Genomic DNA, 23,280 nt, shown 5'->3' with positions numbered 1-23,280 from the left:
TCAAAAACAAACACAGAGAATGTTGGAGAAACTTAATGCATCTGGCAACATCCATGGAGAGAAAAACAGAGTTAAACTTTCGAGTCTAGTGGGACATTTTTCAGAACTACTACTTAGAAAACGCCGTGGTAGCTGTGGTTTTTTGGAAGAGACCTTTCTTTCATTAATACATTAGTGGTGGGTAGGTTTTTGGAGGGGACTCTGAGAGATAGGATTTACACACATTTGGAGAAGCAAGGACTGATTACAGATAGTCAGAATGGCTTTCTGCATAAGAAGTCATGCCTCACAAACTTGATTTAGATTTTTAAGGATATAACCACAAAGATTGATGAGGGCAGAGCAGTAGATGTTGTCTATGTGAACTTTAGTGAAGCCTTTGACAAAGTTCTGCATGGTGGACTAATTAGTAAATTTAGATCACATGGGATTCAGGGAGAGCTTGCAAATTTGATGCAAAATTAGCTTGACAGTATATGCTATAAGGATTTTCCCCTAGCTGGGGAATCTAGAGATTGAAGTTACATATTCAAAATAAGGACTGAGGTGAGGAGAGAAACCACTTACGACTCAAACGAGGAACAAGTTTGTAATTCAGTGGATCAAAATCTTTGGAATTCATTACCCTAGAGATCATTGTACAGTCATTGAGCAGACTCAAATCAGAGATTGATATATTTCTTTGATATGTAAGGGAGTCAAAAGAAGGTGAAGCTGAGGTGGATCCACCATAGTCTTACTGAACAACAGAGTATGTTCAAAGGGCTGTATAGCTTACTCCTACTCTGATTTTATATGTTCTTAGAAGTTTGAGAAAAGAGATTCCAAAACACCTATTGGACTATCTGTCAACACAGTGAATATCTCGAAGGACAGTCCTGAGGGTTTTGCTGGCAATGAACCAGAATCAGACAACAAATCAAAAAATCCAAACATCTAACAGTATTCTTCAAACATAAAAATTTAACCATCTCTGTTCAGTTCTGCTGTTATTTAGCTGAACAATAGAAACCAATAGCATAATTCAGGTTTGCAAATCGCATATTGCAGTATCCAGGTACAAGTCTAATGTTGCCGACAGAAGAACTAGCCTCTGGAAATATACATTTGTGGACTTCATTAGACAGGAAGATAATCAATGACTTCAGAATTTTGCAAACACTTAAGAAGTGAAAAATGTACTTCCACCAACAATATAACCAAATGATTTCTTGTACCCAACTAAACAGTATATTTCGGCTGAAAGTATTTGAAAGAAAATGTGAGATCAAAGCAAATGCATCACAACACACCATTCCCAAAGGATTGTTCAATTATTGTATAGGTCAAGTGGAAAAAAAGCAAAGTGTGAAACGATCTGGACAGAAGTGTGCTAATCTTGTATGGGTGAGTGATTGGGTGTCTGATATGCCTTTGGGAAAGAACTACTCAAAGTATCCCTCCCATGTTCTCACCTTATTACAAAAAGGTCAAAAGGATCACAACAATTAACATTCCAGGAAGTCTTTCTGGCCAGGTGTTCAATCAGTCTGAGATTTAAAAAAAATGATCAAAAACGCTGGTGAAGAGGGCTGGACAGTAAATGTCTGTTTTGCACCTTTGGGTAATGCTGCTTTGGGAATGTCAATGTTTTACTCAGGCAATAGTTTCGAGCCTGCTGCTCTATCTTGGGAAAGTGCAAACCAGCCCATAAATTATAAGCAATCCATACGCCCTGGCAATAAACAAGGAGCTCAGTTCCATTTGTTTCATGTTTCTTGCCTACTGATATGCTTATGTCGATAGTTTTTACAGAATTGGAAAGGAATGCACTATTCTCATTGATAAATCCTAAAACAGAACATCCAGGACTGATGGTCTATGTAGTTCAACACAGCCAAATTCATGGAAAGACTGATAATTGGTCTGCAATGATATATGTCAAAGCAACTCACATCAAAAAAGTTGGACACTAATAATTGACACGTATTTAAGACAACTCAGGCACATCAAAAATGTACAAAATGGTATAAATGGAGGCAGGGTCTAAAACATTTCTAAATAAATAATTTTTGCTTTTTAAAATTCTGACATGGTATATAAGAGATTAAAAACACCGCTCCCATCGAGGTCACTTCAAGTTCGACATTAAATAATTCTTACAGATTTTAATCGGCTGGTTTTTTTTACCCAAAGTAATCATTTCAAATATATATATATATAAATGTGTTCAAACAAGCATTTGATTGACAGTTGTGTTGATATTTATTAAAGTCAGCTTGATTACAATTACTTCTTTGAATACAATTATCCACCATCTTCTATAAATCAGAAAAGCTGACTGTAATAGTTGAAGACAGAAAATCAGGCCAGCGTGTGAAAAGAAAGAATCGTGACAACAGAGTGCTATTAATAATCATCATTTGGTACACCAATAATAAACTATTCAGTAGTAACGTTAGCTATTGCTCAATGGGTAGCACTCTCATATTAGAGTCAGATAGGCACAAGTGCAACATAGAAAATAGGAGCAAGGGTAGACCATTCGGCCCTTTAAGCCTGCTCCTCCATTCAATATGATCATGGCTGATCACCTAACTCAGTACCCTCATCCCACTTTCTCCCCATACCCTTAGTTGCAGATCTAACTCCTCTTGAAAATATTCAATGTTTGGCCTCAAACACTTCCTGTGGCAGAGAATTTCACAGGCTTAACACTTTCTGGGTAAAGAAATTTCAAGGTGAACTTGAGTAGAATCTCTATACTATCTCTTCAGGGTAAGAAGTACTGAGACCCCAAGTTTCCTCTCAGGTATTGGTAAAAGATTCACTTTTGCTGTTTCAAAGAAAGGAAGGAGAGTTTTCCCTTCTCCCCTGTTTAACATCCATCTCTCAATGGACATTACAAAAACAGATGGGCCTAAATCTTCTGACCTACATCAAACTCTCTATTTCTGACCTAGGTCAGACAAAAAGTTGCCTGCTTACCTCCCAAAATTGTTTTACACCCAGCATCTGGAACAGGATCCATCCTAACAGTTGTAGTGCAACAATCCTCACAAGGAACTGCATGAAAATCCGAGTGGAAGACACATTCCTTTTTTTTTTATGTAGCACAGGCTACAGTATTATTGTCAGTAAACACAAGTTAAAGGTCCAAAGCCCCTTTGGGAAATTACAGGAGAAATTAGTTTTGTAAGATGAATGTATGTGAGTTATGGTAGAGGCGAGTCAAGGAGTTTGGATATGGTGGGTGTGTGAGGTGGTAGGGTGGTTGAGGGGTTAGGGAGGCAGATGGTGTGTGAGTGCATACAATGCTGGTGGGTCGAGGGGTTGGGATAGCAGTGAGGTAGGCAAGGGTAGTTCTGATTAAGGGAAAAGTCAGGTTGGATTAGGATGTTGGGGAGATTGGACAGTGGGCAGGCAAATGATTGGGAGGGATATGGTCAGGGTGGTTGTCAGGGAGTTAAGGCAAATCAGAGACTTGCAGAGAATTAGCAGAGGTGGGGGTTAAGACCATAAGACATAGGATCAGAAATTAGGCCATTCAGCCCATTGAGTCTGCTCCGCCATTCAATCATGGCTGATAAGTTTCTCAACCCCATTCTTCCGCTTTCTCCCCATAACCGTTGATCCCCTTGATACTCAAAAACCTATCTGTCTCAGTCTTACATATAGTCAATGACCAGGCCTCCATAGCATTTTGTATCAATGAATTCCATAGATTCACCACTCTCTAGTTGAAGAAATTTCTCCTTATTTCCATTCTAAAAGGTTTTACCTTTATTCTAAGGCTGTGTCCTCGGGTCCTAGTCTCTCCTATCAATGGAAACATTTTCCCAACATCTACTCTGTCCATACCATTCACTATTCTGTATGTTTCAATTAGATTTCCCAATTGAGTACTAAAAAGTCCTCAAACGTTCCTCACACGTTAAGCTTTTCATTCCTGGGACCATTCTCATGAAACTCCTTGTACGGGTTCCAGGGCCAGTACATCCTGCCTAAGATATGAGGCCAAAAACTACTCACAATACTCCAAATGTAGTCTGACCAGAGCTTTACAGCACCTCAGAATACATCCCTGCTTTTATATTCAAGTCCTCTCAAAATAAATGCCATTATTGCATTTGCCTTCCTAACTACTGACTCAACCTGCAAGTTTACCTTGAGAGAATCCTGGACTAGAATTACCAAGTCTCTTTGAATTTAATACTTCTGAATTTTCTCCCCATTTAGAAAATATGCCTCTACTCTTCCTACCAAAGTGCATGACCTCACATTTGCCCATGGTGTACTCCATCTGCCACTTCTTTGCCCACTCTCCTAACCTGTCCAAATCCTTCTGCAACCTCTCTGCCTCCTCAATGCTATCTGTTCCTCTATCTATCGTTGTATCATCTGCAAACTTAGCCAGAATGCCCTCAGTTCCTTCATCTACATCGTTAATGTATAAAGTGAAAAGTTGTGGTTCCAATACAGAACCTTGCGGAACACCATTTGTCACCGGCTGCCATCCTGAGAAAGCACCCTTTTATCCCCACTCTCTGCTTTCTGCCAGACAGCCAGGCTTCTATTCATGCTTGCATCTTGCCTCTGACACCATGGGCCCTTATCTTATTCAGTAGCCTCCTGAGTAGGACCTTGTCAAAGGCCTTGTTGAAGTCCAGGTTCAGTAGTACAACAACTGTTGCCATTTCTGGGTAACTGTCCAGTTAATTGATTTGGAACCCTTAAAAAGTTTCCAATTCTAGCTCAGAGTTGCAGAACTTTTGGGGAGGGTTCAGGAAGTTGAGCAATTGTGTGCTTGTAATTTATATCTCCTGGACAATTCCTTTGTATACAGCGGATCTGAAATTCTAAGGGGTCCCAATGTGCATTTTTCAGGGTTCACCTGGTCTCCAACAATCTGGAAAGTGGAAGATCTAGTCAATATCACATTGCTGTTTTTAGGAGATTGCTATGCAAATTATTGGTGTGTTGCTTGTTATGGACCAGACCAACCTTCTTCAAAATATGTCAAACAAATAGCCTAGACCCTAATTTGTAGCTTATTTAAAGATAAGTGTATGGTGCTCTGTTCCAGATGTGATTTAATTCATCAAACTACTATGCTATAAGCAAAATACTCTTTATTCTTGAACTACAATTAAAATACAAACAAAAAAAGTCACAACTTTAGCTCTATTAAAATACGTAATACAAATAATAAATTATTTAACTACTAGCCATCAACTGTTCCAATATTGTAGCATCCCAAAAACAAACCCTTGGCAAAGGCAAATTCTACAAAACTGATTTCTCTCACTCACAATCTCTTCCAGAAAAGAAAAGCTGAGTCTAACATCAGAAAGGACACAAGCGTTCTGCCGGAGCAGAGAGAAAGCTGTACCTAGCAGCTTCAAAAACCCTAACTCCAACAACTGAAGGTAAAAAACTAAAAAACCCTGTGTCTGTGTGACTCCACCCACTCATACTTCTATTGTCTAATTTCAAAAAACAAAGCTATTTACTCTGCTTTCCATGGATCAGATACCTCAGCACCAGATTTCAACACCCCACTTCAGACAACCAGGACAGACAAATCACTCTTAAAGACACATATTATCACATGCTTAGAATCATCTCTGACTACATTTCAAGAACACTTCATTGCTTGTAAGTGTTTTGATACAATCTCCGATCATGAAAGGTGCTGTACAAACCTTTCTGTTCCTTTCAAATGTAAGTCTTCCTTTTCCTGTCAACACTGAACTGTTGTATATGTTATGTTACTGGTCTACAATGACAAGTTCATTAATTGTTCAATAAATTTGTTCTATAAAGTGTTGGCGCCTAAGTGAAAGTCTACAATTACTCCACCCACCCATTTTCAAAGTAAGGATAATCAATTGAATTCATTGAATTGCAACAATTGCTGAGACAAATTGTAAAGGATTTTCTGTTCATTCCCAAGATGTGCTAGACATTATCCTAGGTAAGTGAAAATATTCTCTGAAGCATATATAATTAGGGATTGCCCACAAAATAAATGGAAATGATAAAGGCAAAAATATCTCAAGCAAATATGATAAGGAGATCCCTAAATTGGTACTAAAGGCTCCAGGTCATGTTCTAACTCGTGGAGCTTTTAGGTCACCTGTTTCTCTCTTTCCAAATTAGGATTTTCTCTTTAAGGGTACAGCAGGTCATAGAATGCTCAGCTAAAAAGCTCTTTTATTTAACAAATCCTACAGAATATGTTGGCTGGTAGTTGACTTTTGCTATTTTGACCACATTCTTGAAAAATGGCTGCATGCATTGCTTTAAGAAAGAACACACAAGGCCATTTTGACCTCCTAGTTTGTTTCAACTTTCCTCAGATGGTTTGCTGACTGTCTCAGGCAGGAACTCTCCAAACCCGTTCACAAGGTGCATAAGCAGGTGTTTTACATTTTTTTTGTTTAGCTCAGTCAGTTTGGAAATTGTTTCAGGCAACAATCAGTGAAAAGGTTTTACGTCTCCTCATTGCATAGATAAAGATGGGGAGTCAGAGAGATAGCTGGTGTGGCAATAGAAAAAATAATTTTTATGGCTAAGGCTAAGGAATCGGGATGAAAATCCAGTTTTCAAATATTAAAGGACAGAAGGATGCTTTGTATGAAATTGTTTTAGCCTTTACCTTAACAGTAGCAGCAATAATCTTTAGGTGACTACCTTTATTAGAACAAAATGAGAAGAGATCTCATATACGTGCATCAGTCTGAAGAATAGTGATTCGCTTTTTTTTGTACAATTCCATAAAAAAGTTACATTTAACTGTGCCCTATATTATTGCCCAAGTCTTTCTAATACAAAATCTCATGTTCCTTGTTATTGGAAATTTGATCCTTACCTTGACAAAATAAGTGAGAGTTGTCTGCACATTCTAAGCTAACACCAAGTTCATCATGCAGCTCTATGTTTAGCATGCACTTCATTTTAAATTCAGTACACAGTACATTATTGGGTGGTAGATGTTGTTTCATGTTGGATATCTGTCAGCAAATTGGTCCTGTTCATGGTCAGAAGGCAATCTACAATACTGTAGGGCAACATCTGTCACGCATAACAGAGGACTGTACACTAATAGAAGGATTTAGATTCTATAAAGAGGCACACTGAGTATGATTCATAAAGGCATAGAAATAGGAGCAGGGGTAGACCATCCAGCTCTTCACCCTGCTCACCATGATCATGACTGATTATTCAACTGAGTACCCTCTGAATCAAACAACAATTTGAACAAGGCAATGTTTAATTCATTGCTACACTGTTTAATGCAGTTTTGGGGACCCTGTGAAGGAAAGAAATAACAAATATAGATTTACTAGGATGGTGCCATGCAGTTAGGGCTTAGGATTCTGAGCAAAGGTTTCAGATTCTGGGCCAATTCCATTGAAGGAGCAGAGATGGCCATAGAAAATTTAATAAAAGTTAAATTTATCAAAATCAGTTCAGGAATGAAAGATATTCTTGCTATATCATTCTTTGACTCTATGATTGATAGCTAGGGAAAGATTATTTTCTAGAGTTGGAGAGTCAGTGAAAAGGGATTATCAATTAAAATTGCCACTGAAGGAGATTTTCATCTAAGTTGAAAATTATGAGAGTACGTCCATAGCTGAGATAAAGCACATGGCAGTAGGATTGACCATCTCAGTAGGATTAACCATTGTACTTGTGGTTCTGTCCCCGCCACCAACACAGAAAGAGGTGGGGAGCTGAATCTAAGTTCCAAAGGTGTAGTCAAAATGAACATGTCTTGCATGCCAAAACCATACATATTGACAGCAGAAAAAGGGGCTGTTCTGTCGAGCATATCTGTGTTGGCTACAACCAATATCTAAATCAATAGGATCATTGGATGGACTGAAAATCAAACCCATCTGAAGTTCACTCAAGAACAAGATGTTTAGAATTATATACACAAGCAGGATTAAATAGACAACGGACAAATATCATAAAACTTTTTTATTACAAGCTTGCATAAAAATTCCATTCCAAGAATAATTTCAGTTTTGAAATATCCCAACAAACTAGTGTCCAATTAAAGAGAATGAAGCCCTGGGGTACATTCACTGGTTGAGATTTACAGAACCATTAGCAGGATGCTGGCAGCACAATCGATTTCAATGATCTCTCGCTGCACCAAACTGCCAAAACCTGCCTGTTTAAGGTAAATTTATTCCTTTTTCAGAATTTAAGTGATTCATATACTGTTGGAGCTGGAAGGAAAATTTGCTGGCACCAATATTGAAAGCAGATTCTTTCTAAACATTTTCTAAATGCAGTACCCTCTTTCAATAAAAACAGCACAAATCAAAGGAGTCATATTACAAACACAGATGAAATATAGACAAAGTGTAGAAATTTATTCAAGGCCTAAATCTGTACTTTATTATGAAATAAAAGTACAGTCCATGGTTCATGGTCACTGAACTTCAGATATTAACTCTATTCTTTTCTTCATAGAAACAAAAGTGTTTCCATCAAATAAGAGAAATGGCAGGACAAAAATCTTAAAATTCAGTCCAATAATCATAAACAAATGATGCCTCCTTTTTTGCTGAAAAAAAATCATTGTTTCCTTGTGCAATCAGCAAAAGCTGCCCAACTTTCAATCATTCAGTCAAAACATGAAACAATTCTCACCAATACAGTCGTTATCAGCTTCAAGGTTAATGTTGTTTCTGAATTTTGCATAGAGCTGGACTATAAGATCTGATAACATCTGTTGAATTGCCTCCACATGGGCCTATTTAAGCCTGTTTTGTGTAATTGTGAATATAATACTGAACATTCCGTTCGTGAGTGAACTTCAGGTAGGATTGATTTTCAACTTAACCAATGTTGGCCAGAAGCTGCTTACATATACAGACAGTATCTGTGAAATGAAGTTACCCAAATCTTAGCTGTTAGCTCGAGTCAGTTTGAGCCGGTTCAGCTCTGGGGGATGTCAAGTGTAGAGGGTCCCTTTGCAAAGGCCTGGAATAAAATTTTTCTTTGCTCTTGCTAGCATTTGAGTCGAGTCAATTTAATTTCCATAACATAAACTAATAAAGATAGTGTTTAGTTGATACAGACTTGACTTTTGTCGTCTTTGTACTGAGCCAATAGCTGTTGTTGAGGGAAGCCACCAAGCAATACCAGTGACTCCATTGATTTAGATATCAGTTGTTGGCAATACAGGTATAATGGACTAAATAGCCTCCTTCTGTGCTTCCAGACCTGCTGGGTTTCTCTAGCAATTTTTGTTGCTGTTTGTTTCAGATCTCTAGAATATGTGGTTCTTTGTTTTATTATGGTCCATGTGTATCAGGTGGGTTGTGGGTTAGTACTCATTCATGCATCTCAGTTGGCTTTGTTTGAACCCAGTTTGAAAATGAACTTTTAACGTCCATCTTCCAAAATAGTGTTAAAAGTGAAGCACTCTCTGAGTTTTAATTTTGCTGGTAGTGACCATGCAAGATAAAAGCAGGAAGCCTTGAACTTGCTCCATCATTCATTAAGAACATGGCTGATCTGTTAGTCTTTTGAATTTCACATTCCCATCTAGTCTAATAACCTCTGATTTCCACTGTTTAACTAGAATCTATCTATTTCAATAAAAAAATTAATGACCCCACCTCCACCTCCTTATGAGCAGTGAGTTCCAATGTCACACAACTCACAGAGCCAAAAAAAATCCTCACCTCATTCCTAAAATCATGACCTCTAATTATAAAACAGTGCCACTAATTCTGAACTGATCCACAAGAGGAAATGCGCATTCCTTGTCCATCTTGTCAAGACCATTCTGGATCTAATATACTTCAATTAAGCCAACCCTCCCTCCTCTAAATTTGAGAGGAAATAAGCCAACCCTGTCCTAACTATCCTCACAAGCCAACCCACTCCTTCCAGGTATCAATCTACTAAAGATACTCTGAACCACCTCCAATGCATTTACAACCTTCCTTAAGTAAGGAGACCAAATCCACATACAGCATTAAAGATTGAAGTATAATATTCTTCCTTTCATGTTCAATTTTTCTTGTAATAAAGGATAGCATCCCACAACGGTTTTGATTATTTGCTGTATCTACATACTGTCTTTTTGCGATTCATATATTAGAATACTCTGGATCTCAGAATTCTGTAGTCATCCTCAATTCAAATAATATTCTCCTTTGTCATTCTTCATGAATAAGTGAAAAACCTCACATTTTCCCACTCCATCTACCAGATCACTAATTCACAATGTTCATTTCAAGAGCTGGTGCAGACATGATAGGCTGAATGACCTTCTTGTGCATTGCAAACTTCTACGGTTGTGAGATTTTTGCCCACTCACTCAAACTATTTATAACCATCTATAAGCTCTTTATGTCTTCTTCACAGAGTACTTTCCTATAATTATGATGTCAGCAAATGTAGAAACCATGCCTTTGCTCTCCTCATCTAAGTTATTGATGTAATTATAAATGTTAAAGCCCCAGAACAGACCCCCGTGGGACACCAGTCATCACATTCTGCCAATCAGATAAAACTCATTTATGTATTCTTTCTATTTTTGCCAGCCAGCCAATCTTGTATCCGGGGGGGGGGGGGGGGGGAGGTAGTCCTCACTGAAGTCCATGAAGGTACCTATCAATCACTGAGGTGCTGGCATTTCCTTCCTTCCACAATAAAACCTCACCCTGATTATCACCAATTCACTCCTTAATAAATCATCTAAAATAAAAATAAAGTATTACAGGTGCTGGGGATTTGAAATAAAAACAAAAAGTGCTGGAGAAACTCAGCAGATCTGACAGCATCTGCAGAGAGAGAAGCAGAGTTAACATATCAAGTCCAATGTGACCTTTCTTATTTAATGATCTCAATTCAACTCAGTTTGGCATAAGTGATCTCCTGCACAATGTATGTTGAACATGCAATAAGCTTTTCAAAAATAAATGAAGATATAAATAAGCCAAAACTTTCTTACTCAGTGTTGATTGTAAAGTACTTAGTTGCAGTGAATGCAGGTTAGAAAGTTGCATGTATTACAGTAATAGAGAGAGAGAGCCATAGAGTCATACAGCATAGAAATAGGCCCTTCAGCCCAACATGTTAATGTCAACCAACAAACATCAAACTACACTAATCCCATATACCTTCAGTTGGTCCATAGCCTACTATGCACTGCCATTTTAAGTACACATCCAGATATCTCTTAAATGTTGCAAGAATACCTGCCACCACCATTCTCTGAGGCAGCACGTTCCATATTTCTACCACCCTCTGGGTGAAAACCATTTTCTCCAATCTCCTCTAAACTTACTGATCACCTTTAACTTATGCCCTCTGGTCTCAGATATATCGGCCATGGGGAAAAGATTCCCATGATCTACTCTGTCTATGCCAGTTATAATTTTGTATATCTCAATCAGTTACCCCTTAGCCAAGTCTGCTCCAAGGAAAACAAACTGTGCCTATCTGGTTTCTCTTCCTATTAGAGACGTTTCATCCCAGGCAACATCTGGTGCATCTCCTCTGCACCCTCTCCAGTGCAGTCACAGCCATCCAATAATATGGTGACTAGAAATGCACACAGCATTCCAAATTGCCATAACCAATATTATATATTCCTGATGAAGGGTTCTTGCCCGATATGTCAATTCTCCTGCTCCTAGGATGCTGCCTGACCTGTTGTGCTTTTCCAGCACCATACTCTCGACTCTGACCTTCAGTATCTGTAGTCCTCACTTCCTCCCAATATCATATATTGTTCACTATTTTGTGATACAGATAATATTTACTACATATCCAGGTAATTTATTGTCTGCAATGATTGGAGTCACTGTGGTAAGATAAGGTGCCGCTTACGTCCCAGCTCTACTACGACTTTAAAGAATGGAAGGCTAAATGGTTATGATGAAGAGAATGAGGAGATGGCAGGAAAGTCAGTCAACAAAATATATGGGTTTAAAATAGTTGCTGAAATACCAAAAAGAAGAAAATGAGAATTTATTTAGTGTAGCTCATTGCTGTTATCTGAGGTATCTGGCCTGAAATAACAGTGGAAGTAGTAGCAATAATAATTTGAAAGGGACATTGGATAATTTGAAAATGTAAAATATTCAGGGGAAAGAGCAGGGAATTAGAATTCATTCAACAGTTATTTCAAAGAGCTGACTTAGGCACAAAGGGTTGAATGGCCTCCCTTTGTGCTCTGTAATTCTATGACTGGCCCTGGGACTAATACATTTGAAAAGTTCTCTTTCATGATTACTGAATTGCCTTTTTTAAATTAACTGTCCATTCAATACCATCTTACCCTCATAAGAACACTATATGCTAGACATTAGGAGACATCATAGAGCTTGCCTCAGTTGTAATCTACCGTACTTTCCTTGTTCTTTTATTGATTGCTCTAAACTCGATCTTAGGTTTCACTGCAATTGTTACTTATTGATAATATAATTAGATCCAGACAAATACATGCCTTTTCCATCCATAGGCCTCCTGCAGATCCCACCTCAACCCATTAATAGCCGATTCCCATGCTCTTGTCCTGCCTTTAGACATTATGAACTCAATAGCTTTTATTAAAAGCTTGTATGTGAGAATATGAAAGGAACTGAGAAAGGTAATTAATAAGTGTCCATGAACATTGATCACGTTGGTGTAAAATTCACATACTAAGTGCTCATAAAAGATTTTGTGACAGCATTTTGATGAAGAGCAGGGGAGTTCTCCCTGGTTTTGCAGTCAACATTTATCAATCAACTGACAACATTTTGAGAAGTGCCAATCTGGTGTTAATCCTCATTGCTGTTTACGGAATCTTGCTGTGTGTATATGGCTGGATTTCTCCAACACTATGACAATGATCCCACTGCAAGAGTACTTCATTAGCTCTAAAGTACTTTGGGGAGTCTTAAGCGTGTGGAAGTTACTGGATAGGTGCAAATTTTCCTTTTTTCCTTCCTAAAAAGATATATGCAAAATAAGTAATAGAACCAATAAACTGTGCTTTAGAGACTGGAAAAATTAAGGCTTACAGTGAGAGAGTGGATAGATAGGATTAATAAATGGAAAAGCAGCCATGCTTATTGGCATAATGACCTTAAGAGTTTCAAGAGAACAGAAGCAATTTACAAATGCAGTTGAGATACAGAAACCATGAAAAAATGTGTAAAATGATGTTACAAAGATAAACAACAGATAACATTTTCTACAAATTCCTAAACAATCAGAAGAAATCATTTCCAAGCCAATGTTAAATTCCTCTGTGCACCTGGGCAATAAACAGCATCTCAATGACACTATTTTTGGAAGCATTTCAGACAGAGTTCAGTCCCTCAGGGGACAGCTGATATATTTCCACAATAAAGTGCCTTAGGAGGTGCTGATCCTGTAATGTTGCTAGCTACAAAATTCTAGTTGTCAAATGTTCTATTAAAGACACGTATTTAAAATATATTTTTCAATCTGGATTGTTAGTGTTCACAACAGGATAGTTCCCAACCAATACTCCAAAGCTCAGTGCTGCATTGAGTAGCTGACATCTAAATCTGTCTTTTGTTCTCAATCAGCAACATACTTTAATCCCAAAATCCAGTGGGCTGCCTCCCATGGTTTGACTGCAATGTGTTCATTCCATCTTTGAATACGTTTGCAAAGCAGTGAAGCAGTGCCTAACCTGCTACACATTGTGGGCTTTTCAGACTTCTGGCAGTCTCAATCCAATTCATAGAGATAACTTCTGCTCAGCATTAAATGATGATCGCACTCCAAAATATTGTAAGGATGGTGGAAATGTTAAATCTGATTTCACCGGAGTCCTAAGAAACAGGGACTAGAGCATACTGTTCTCAGAAAGTAGAAGCTTTGTTCTCTACTTCACTTTATGGCCTTTAGGGCATAGTGTTGTAATATTTTGAAATAAAATAAATAGTATTCACTTAAAGCTGCCAAATAGAGCAACACCAGTAAATAAACTATAAGAAAAAGCAGGAAACTGAAATAACTCCACACAGGCCTGTATTCTGTCACCAAGTCATACATGTGGACATGTGGACAATCATTGACACTGATCTATCTCCCTCAGAGTCAGCTGTCAGAGTGAACAAAATGTGTGATACTCCTGTTTGTTTCTATTTTTTTTTCTTTAGACAATACTGTTACAACACTCCTGTTTATTTTTTTCTTCTTTTTTTAACCCCCACACTACCGCCTAACTGCGGTAGTGCTTATTTTTGACACTCCTATTTATATCTGTCAGCCAGGGCTCACTGATTAGACCAGATTAACATCTCCCATGAGGGAATTCATATTTTATATGGTCCACTTGGCTAACCTTGTTACAGTCACTACATCCCTCCCACTCTGAGTCGGAAGACATAGTCCAGTTCTTTTTTTTGTAGCTCCTCCTGGAGTGTTTAAGTACTGGATCAGTTGGATACTCCAACTCTACCTCTTAAATGGGCGGCATGTAACACACAGTAGACTGCCTCTTGTGCCTGGAGCATCTCAGAAGAAATTAATTCTCCTTTTCAGGCGGCAAAGGCAACAAGGCAACGATATACGCCATGCCATTCTCAGACTCCAAGGTATCTTTAATGCTTGACAGAGAGGAAGAACCCACGAGTTTTGAAGCAGTCAGAGAAACAGTCAAGCAGCCGGGCATGCTTGGCTCCCACACCATTTGCGAGTTTGCAGCTTTCATAGGGTCCAGGTGTTTTTTCAGGACCGTCGCACCTACCCAAACTTTGTACATCACTGAACCTGATCTCACATCGATGATGCTTCTTACTCATGCAGGGCCATTCCCATGGTTCCTACACCAAACATCGTCCCCTGAAGTAAACCGTCTTTCTCGCTTAATGGAGTCTTGCGTCCGGCACTGGTACTCCTGATGCTATTTCACCATCCCCCCAGGGCTGGGAAGATCTGACTTAACCTGGTGTTGACTCTTCTGGAGTTATCCTTGTATTGCATGAGGAGTGGTCCGATAATCAAATTGGAATTGGGACTGGTGGTAAGCGATGGCCGTTATCTGTGACTAACACTTCTGGGAGTCCACATACTGCAAAAGATAATGGCAATTTTTCTATTATCATCCCCATGTTTGATGAATGAGCTGTCTGCACATCTAGCCACTTTGAGTGGGCATCCACAGTGACTAAGAACATTGAGCCCATGAAAGGACCTGCATGGATGACGTGTAATAGAGTCCAGAGTTTACCTGGATATGCCCATGAATGTGGGGAAGCTCCTGGCGGTAATGTCCTTTTTGGCACTTACGGCACTGCCCGATCAATGCAGCTACATCTGCATCCAATCCTGGTCACCAGAAGTAACCTCTTACCAACATCTTCATTTTGGAAATCCCTGGATGACCCTGGTGGAGTTCAGCTTCAATCTAGCGGCCATTTTTACTTGGGACAATCACTCTTGCCCCCCATAATAATATGCTGTCCTCTACTGTGATATGGTCTCTCTGGGTCCAAAAAGGTTTCAAAATTACTGTGGAAAAGGATATGGACGATATAGACTGTAGGGAAATAGATGATGACATCTTGCAAAAGGTCCATATTACAGAAGAGGAAGTGCTGGATGTCTTGAAACGGTTAAAGGTGGATAAATCCCCAGGACCTGATCAGGTGTACCCAAGAACTCTGTGGGAAGCTAGAGAAGTGATTGCTGGGCAACCTTGCTAAGATATTTATGTCATCGATATTTATGTCACAGGTGAGATGCCTGAAGACTGGAGGTTGGCAAATGTGGTACCACTGTTTAAGAAGGGCGGTAAAGACAAGCCAGGGAACTATAGACCAGTGAGCCTGACTTCAGTGGTGGGCAAGTTGCTGGAGGGATCCTGAGGGACAGGATGTACATGTATTTGGAAAGGCAAGGACTGATTAGGGATAGTCAGTATGGCTTTGTGCATGGGAAATCATGTCTCACAAACTTGATTGAGTATTTTGAAGAAGTAACAAAGAGGATTGATGAGGGCAGAGCAGTAGATGTGATCAATATGGATTTCAGTAAGGTGTTCGACAAGGTTCCCCATGGGAGACTGATTAGCAAGGTTAGATCTCATGGAATACAGGGAGAACTAGCCATTTGGATACAGAACTGGCTCAAAGGTAGGTGGTGGTGGAGGGTTGTTTTTCAGACTGGAGGCTTGTGACCAGTGGAGTGCCACAAGGATCGGTGCTGGGTCCTCTGCTTTTTGTCATTTACATAAATGATTTGGATGCGAGCATAAGAGGTACAATTAGTAAGTTTGCAGATGACACCAGCATCCACTGCACTCTGTGGCAATGAATTCCACAGGCCCACCACTCTCTGGCTGAAGAAGCAGGAGTTATAGAACAAATGTCAGGCCACCAGAGGTGGGATTTGAACCCACAATACTGGGGTTAGCAAATCAGCGCCATGTCCATTAGGCCATGGTGGGCCTAATGGGCCTAAAACTCTTGAAAGGTTTTAGCATTTTGTACCTCAGGGAAAGTATGTCTCCTACTAATTGAGAAAGATGCGGCTCCACAAGCTGTCGGGAGAATTACTTGTTGCTTTCATCTGCCCCAATGTCATTTGCCCAGAAAAAACAACACATTCTTTCCACATTCTGGGCCCAGTCTTCGACAGCAGGATCAAATAAGCTTCCCAAATAAGAGCATGATGCCAAAAATACTTACCTCAACTCAAAGAGGACTATTGCAAGTGAATTTCTTCAGGAGTGTGCTTTTCTCTCGACGCCAGTGAAATAACTCTACATAGACTGGTATCTCATCAGTAAGTCACCCTTTAGTTACACATGGAGAGTCCTTGACACTGAACCAGCTTTCTCAGAGTGAACAGAACCTCTGACACTCTATATCTGTCAGCCAGGGCTTCCTGATTGGAGCAGATTAACAGCCCCAGTCAAAGAACTCATATTCTATGGCTGACCTCATTAGAATCACCACAGAAACATTGAATGATTTCTTTGATTAAGGATCCATATTCTTTGCTCATGAATTCCAATTATTTCTAGCTGTTTTGAAATCCCAAAAAACTCACGCTTAGCCAAGAACCTCACATTGGGCAACGTTCGCCTCAATAAACATAGACATTTTCAGTTAAAAAAGAACATGCGTTACAGTGTATTTTGTGATAAAAAAAATTTTCATCTAATATGAAATTTCACTGCCAAGTGTCTGACTCTATTTGGAGGAGAAAGTGAGGTCTGCAGATGCTGGAGATCAGAGCTGAAAATGTGTTGCTGGAAAAGCGAAGCAGGCCAGGCAGCATCCAGGGAACAGGAGAATCGACGTTTCGGGCATGTTTCCTGAAGAAGGGCTTATGCCCGAAACGTCGATTCCCCTGTTCCCTGGATGCTGCCTGGCCTGCTGCGCTTTTCCAGCAACACATTTTCTGACTCTATTTGATGTGGAGAGAATGGTCATAGTTAGGAAAAAGCAGAAGGCAAGAAAATTCTGGTCCACCAGTCCTCCTAACACCATTGATGTTTTAAAATTTATTTGTTTATGACATTACTGACCAGGCCTGCTTTTATGGCCTATCCCTAATAACCCAGAGGACAGTCAAGAAACAACTACATTACTATGAGGCTGCCATCACATGTTGGTCAGATTAGGTAAGGATAACAGATTTCCTTCCTCATAGGACTTTAATGGACCAGGTGCTTTCATCATTGGGTTAAGTTTTTATTCCAGATTTTTATTGGATTCAAATCTAACCATCTGCCATAGTGGGATTTAAACTCGTATCCCCAGAACATTAGCCAGGGGTTCCGCATTACCAATCCAGTGACATTACCTTTACACCAAGACCTCCCCACAATTGTTTTTTTTTCTGTTATTAAATGTAGTATTATCAATGTAAATCATTTTTACAGAAGGTTAGATAATGATACTGTAAATGCCCCATTTCACATTTGAAGGTGAATGATTTGAGCCAAGGCTGCTTCAAGCCTACAATTTCAGGTCCGGTCAGTCAATTTTACCAATTTCTTTCACTGTGGGGAATCTCACTTGTCAAAAGCACCATAAAAAGTACAAATGTATTGGATGCTATTTTTCCTCAAGCTATGTCACTGTTCAAACCGTTCTACAGGCTCTCTTTGTTCTGTTATTTTAGCAATACCTGTTTCCTCCATTCTGGGATCACTTCCAGCTTCTAGATACAAGACAAATGTGTGGGAAAGTATTATGGCATAATATTCCTCCAAGTTTCTAATTAAAAAGATGTCTATTGGAGGTGTAGGTGTGTACTAAGGATTTCTGACCCTTATTTGTGCTCATACCTTAAACAGTTCATAAGTATTGAGGGCCTGGGGCTCTGTCAGCACAACTCTCGAAAGCAATAAATAATCTGGATGAATTGATGTGTCTGATTAGCCTTTTATTAAATTCCATATACAAGCAGTGACAAAATATACACAGGTAAAGGCAGGAGTCAATAGCACCAATATAGAAACAACACCCATCTCCCAGCAGGTGAAATGTCTAAGCAAATTTGAAGCAAATTAAATCAGATGAAGACTATCACTCAGCCTGTGTAAGATCAGTCATCCAAAAAAACTTACATCCATCCATCAAACCTTACAAACATCTTTTAATTAAGTCCAAATACTGATTCCTAACTAGCTCACATGGAATCCATTCCAAGTATAAAACACATGAACTGTTGCATATCGTTCCAAAATTTATCTCTTGCTGTTTTGACCCTGTGATGCTTTGTGCTGCTGGCATAACCTTGTTATATTGTCCATAAACTTGAACTCATCCAAAATTGTTATGCCCTATCCTAAATTTTAAAAGATTCCATTCACAACATACATTAGGTCCTCATAAAACAATGTTTGATTTTGAAATTCTGTGTTTGCTTTCAAATGCTTCCATGGCTTTGTACCTCACACTCTCTATGACATTCTCCAACCCTACAGGTTTCTCAGATCTCTGCTTTCCACCAATTCTGGCCTTTTGCACAGTCCTGCTTTTAATCAATCTTTATTGATGGCAGTGCCTTCAGCTGCATGGGCTCTAGGCTCTGAAATTCCCTCCATAAATCTCTCAGCCTCTTTTAAGATACTGTATAAAACGTATCTCTTTGACCAAGTTTATGGCTATTTATCATATTATCTCTTTACATCCTGTGGTGTCAAATTTTGTTTGATAGTTGCTTCTGTGAAGCATCTTAGGATATTTAATACACTAAAAGATATAATATAAATATCAACTTGTCTGACTGTAAAGGAAAGACTGACTTGCTTCAAAATAATGTGAGGTTCTTTTGAAGCTTACAAGAACCCAATAGGCATGCTGAAATGCAAAGCTATGGAACTATTTATGGGGGATACAAGGAAATCTTGCAGTTTATGATGGTCAGTCCTCCTCTGCTTAATAGCTCAGTTTATCTTTCAGCCACAAGATTTTTCATCCATCCATTAACTTCACTATATAGGAATTTGCAGACAGCATCATAATGAAATTTCATTTGGTTACTAACTCCATGTCAAGAATGTGAGATTACATTATATTGTCCTTATATGTGTGAAGCTACTTAAGGTAATTACAGTGGGCTGAATCTTATCTTTTTTTTGGTTAGGTGTCACTTTTGTCAGGTTTCTAACTGTGTGGGTAGTGGGTTTTCTCACCACATCTTAATAATCTCACCTCTTTACCTACACCACCCCTATGTCGGTGTCTCCACAGTCTTTGTATGGAACTTGCATGTTCTCCCCATGTCTGCATGAGTTTTCGCCAGTTGCTCCAGTCCAAAGATGTGCAGGTTAGGTGGATTGACCATGCTAATTTGTCCTGTAATATCCACGGATGTGCGGTTTGGGTGGATTAGCCATGGTAAATACAAAGTTACAGCAATAGGATGGGGAGCTGGCTCTCAGTAGGATGCTCTTCGAAGGCTCAGTGCAAACTCAATGGGCTGAGTGGCCTTTTCCTGCACTGCAGGGATTCTATGATACAACTACTATGATATTATTAGGCCACTCTCATCTGATTCTAGTCCTTTTCAACAGTTTGCTTTATCTGGAACATCTCAATGAACCTGGTGCCAGAAGCATCTTTAAAAGGTCAATATATACCTGGACCAGCACTGTCAGTCTGGAGCAGCCTCACACAGTTCCTGACTGTTGTCCTGAAATGGCAGAAATAGAAAATTGGCACCCCACTTTGCCAAAAGGGACATGGAGGTCTTAGAACATAGAACATAGAAGAATACAGCGCAGTACAGGCCCTTCGGCCCTCGATGTTGCCCACCTAACCTACACTAGCCCACTATCCTCCATATGCCTATCCAATGCCCGCTTAAATGCCCATAATGAGGGAGAGTCCACCATTGCTACTGGCAGGGCATTCCATGAACTCACGACTCGCTGAGTAAAGAACCTACCCCTAACATCTGTCCTATACCTACCCCCCCTTCATTTAAAGCTATGCCCCCTTGTAATAGCTGACTCCATACGTGGAAAGAGATTCTCACTGTCGACCCTATCTAAACCCCTAATCATCTTGGTGAACAGGGAGGTGCAAAGATGGGATGTCTTCTTTTCCCAGGACCAATAGTAGAGGCCACAACATCAGACCATACCAGCTTGGTCTGACCCTAGCTGCCATCTGCTGGTGCCTGATGTTCAACATGGAAGTCCTTTGGTACCCATTCTGACCTCCACATCGAGGATTCATGACTTCCACCTTGGATGGCGTAATAGTCAGCTGCATAAATATGAGGCAAGATGTAGAACTAATAATGTTGTTAACAAGCAAACATGCCTCCCAATACACAACTCACTGCTGCCCAGAGAGAATCTTGCCTCGATGCCTGTATCTGTTAAAAGACACAGTGAGTTGTTTCCAACCTGACTTCTTACATGATTCTGCCAAATTTTCCACCATAGCCAATATTATTCAGGCCCATTTAGGATTCCATCCTGTCTTTGAATCCTCATGACCATTTCAATGGAGGATGTAACCAGGGAAAGAATGGCCAAATATACCAATCAAATACATTTATGCAGCAATATTTCTCAGTTCGGTAATAAGCACAGACAGTAAAGTTTACTAATATAAAGTAAAAAGTGAACTGTCTGCCCAGATAAAGATTGAGGCCCAGAGGCTTGGTCTTACCTCATCTGGTTTTCTCAGGTTTCTGAATGGATGATTTTCTTGCCTTCGCTTCCCTTGATCCCATCTTTCCCAAAAGTGAGTGAACATGTATCTTTCCATGGCATACGGAACCTTCTTGGGATCAATGCTATGGTAATCTTCAGTGGGAATTATGTCTAAATACCTGAGAGAAAATGTCAGGGGTTTTGATTTATTTCTGCTACACAATTAATGGAAACATTAAAATTGACATGTTCACACCCAAAAGCTGGAATCCCACCAGACTAACGAGTGCTAGCCCTCTCCCTTTCTCTCATAGATGGGTTTAATTAACCTGTTCACATGTTACCTTTGAAGCAGATGAGACTTCAACCCAGGCTGCCTGGCTCAGAGGCAGGGACATTACGAATGCATCATAACAAACTTCCTTCTCGCTTTTAAAGTTGGTAAATGATCCATCCAACCTGGATATTAGGGCCAATGTGAATAACATCTGTCCTCAGAATGATTGCTTTGTAAATATTCTTGAAAAGTGGAACAAGATGCAGGTTTGGACTAAAGTCTCTTAGATGTAAGGAAATACTCAAATAACTATATTTTCATTGCAGAAAAGTAGACTTAGAGGGATTTGATCCAGATTTGTGAAACTAATGGCAATGTTGGAAGATGAGTAACTTTAACATTTAAAGCAATCTAGGATCAATAGTTTTTTGTTAGATGATGGTATCAAGGAATTTGAAGCAAAGAAAATCAAATCAAGTTGAGGTACAGATCAGTTATGATCTAACCAAGTGGATTTATTGAGTGAACTGCTTCCTCCTGTACCTATGCCTATTCAACTAAAAGCCAAATGCTGAGATTTTATATTTTAGAACTCCTGTTATAGATGGGATTGGAGAAGCAAAAGTCTGGCAATCTTCCATTCTGAGACTTAACTGAAGTGGAGCTTTCATTGCAAAAATCCAATACCTCCAGTATTTAAATTTCCAACTAATGAAATTAATTGGCTGAAAATTGTGGTTTGGAAGGGCAGGACGTTATAAAACATGCTGAATAGAAAATCCCAGCATCAATTAATAGAACATCAATTTACCTGATGTAAAACCTGGAAGAAAGTTAATTTTTTTTTTCCACAGTTTGGAATGCATAGAACAGTTTCAAACAAACAAACTAATAGCACATCAATTTACACCAATAACAAAAAGTTCTGGAGAAACACCCAGGAATAACTATAGATGAAGATAATTAATTTGTGTGGCATAACAGGCCCTGGTATGTACACAGGCAGGTTTTGTGAGTGAGGTTCAGCACCAAAAATACTCCAATAATGAGCACAGTGTATTCCACATACTCATGATGGTCACACTGGTACAAGACCTAATACATTTTGAAGCAGTGTTTCTGTTACTTGGATTGAACAGAGAGAGAATTGTGACATAACCAAGTGAAAACCAGCAACACTGTTGTTACATCTCTGGAAATATAGCTGAAAATGTGTTGCTGGAAAAGCGCAGCAGGTCAGGCAGCATCCAGGGAACAGGAGAATCGACGTTTCGGGCATAAGCCCTTCTTCAGCCCTTCCAGCAACACATTTTCAGCTCTGATCTCCAGCATCTGCAGACCTCACTTTCTCCTCTCTGGAAATATATCCTTATATGACACCGTGGAGGGTAACTGTAAACTAATCTAAAGTAAGATCAAGCTGGATGTAGTACAGACAGATAATCAGATCTTGTTTAGTTGATGTCCAGCAAATAAGGTTCAGGTTACCCTAGTTTCTCCAGGAAAGGTATTTGGTCATTGCGGAAAAGAGGTGCTTAAAGAAGAACATCATCAAAGGGTCCGAGTAAAAAATCCTAGCTGCCCTTGAGGCTATAGCCACCTCTAAATTCCCTCCAATGTAGAGTAAACTAGAATTATAACAATTTAATATTGACTATTTTCTTGCAATTCAAAAATTGCTAATATTTAGATTCATAAGTGGGTATTTTTTAATGATGTTTGCAAATATTAGTGATGTGGAGGTACCGATGTTGGACTAATGTGGGCAAGGTCAAAAGTAACATGACACCAGGTTATAGTCCAAAAGGGTTATTTGAAATCACAAGCTTTCAGAGTGCTGACCTGACCTGATACTTCACCTGACAAAGGAGCAGGGATCTGAAGGCTTTTGATT

At 39.3% G+C, this 23,280-nt stretch overlaps 1 protein-coding gene across 6 annotated transcripts in view; it reads right to left on the bottom strand.

The window, feature by feature from the left end:
• The window catches only part of LOC122561825 (uncharacterized), a 65,917-nt gene that overhangs the window by 10,095 nt on the left and 32,542 nt on the right, over positions 1 to 23,280 (bottom strand). For 4 of the 6 annotated variants that reach the window (XM_087999390.1, XM_087999389.1, XM_087999388.1 and 1 more), the window contains 2 exons: positions 21,126 to 21,288; positions 20,159 to 20,714 (listed from right to left, as the gene is read on the bottom strand). In XM_087999390.1, the coding sequence (XP_087855516.1) occupies positions 20,502 to 20,714; positions 21,126 to 21,288 (376 nt within the window). In that variant the 3' untranslated portion in view covers positions 20,159 to 20,501. Of the gene's footprint in view, positions 1 to 18,374; positions 20,137 to 20,158; positions 20,715 to 21,125; positions 21,289 to 23,280 lie in introns of those variants that run through there. The other 2 variants (XM_087999393.1, XM_087999391.1) reach the window with 2 other exon arrangements.

The sequence above is a fragment of the Chiloscyllium plagiosum genome, unplaced genomic scaffold (genome assembly GCF_037043375.1).
Source record: "Chiloscyllium plagiosum isolate Xiang-an unplaced genomic scaffold, Cpla_swu_hap1 HiC_scaffold_23, whole genome shotgun sequence".
NCBI lineage: Eukaryota > Metazoa > Chordata > Chondrichthyes > Orectolobiformes > Hemiscylliidae > Chiloscyllium > Chiloscyllium plagiosum.
The sequence above is the reverse complement of the archived record's forward strand: the minus strand, read 5'-3'. Positions and strand labels throughout refer to the sequence as shown.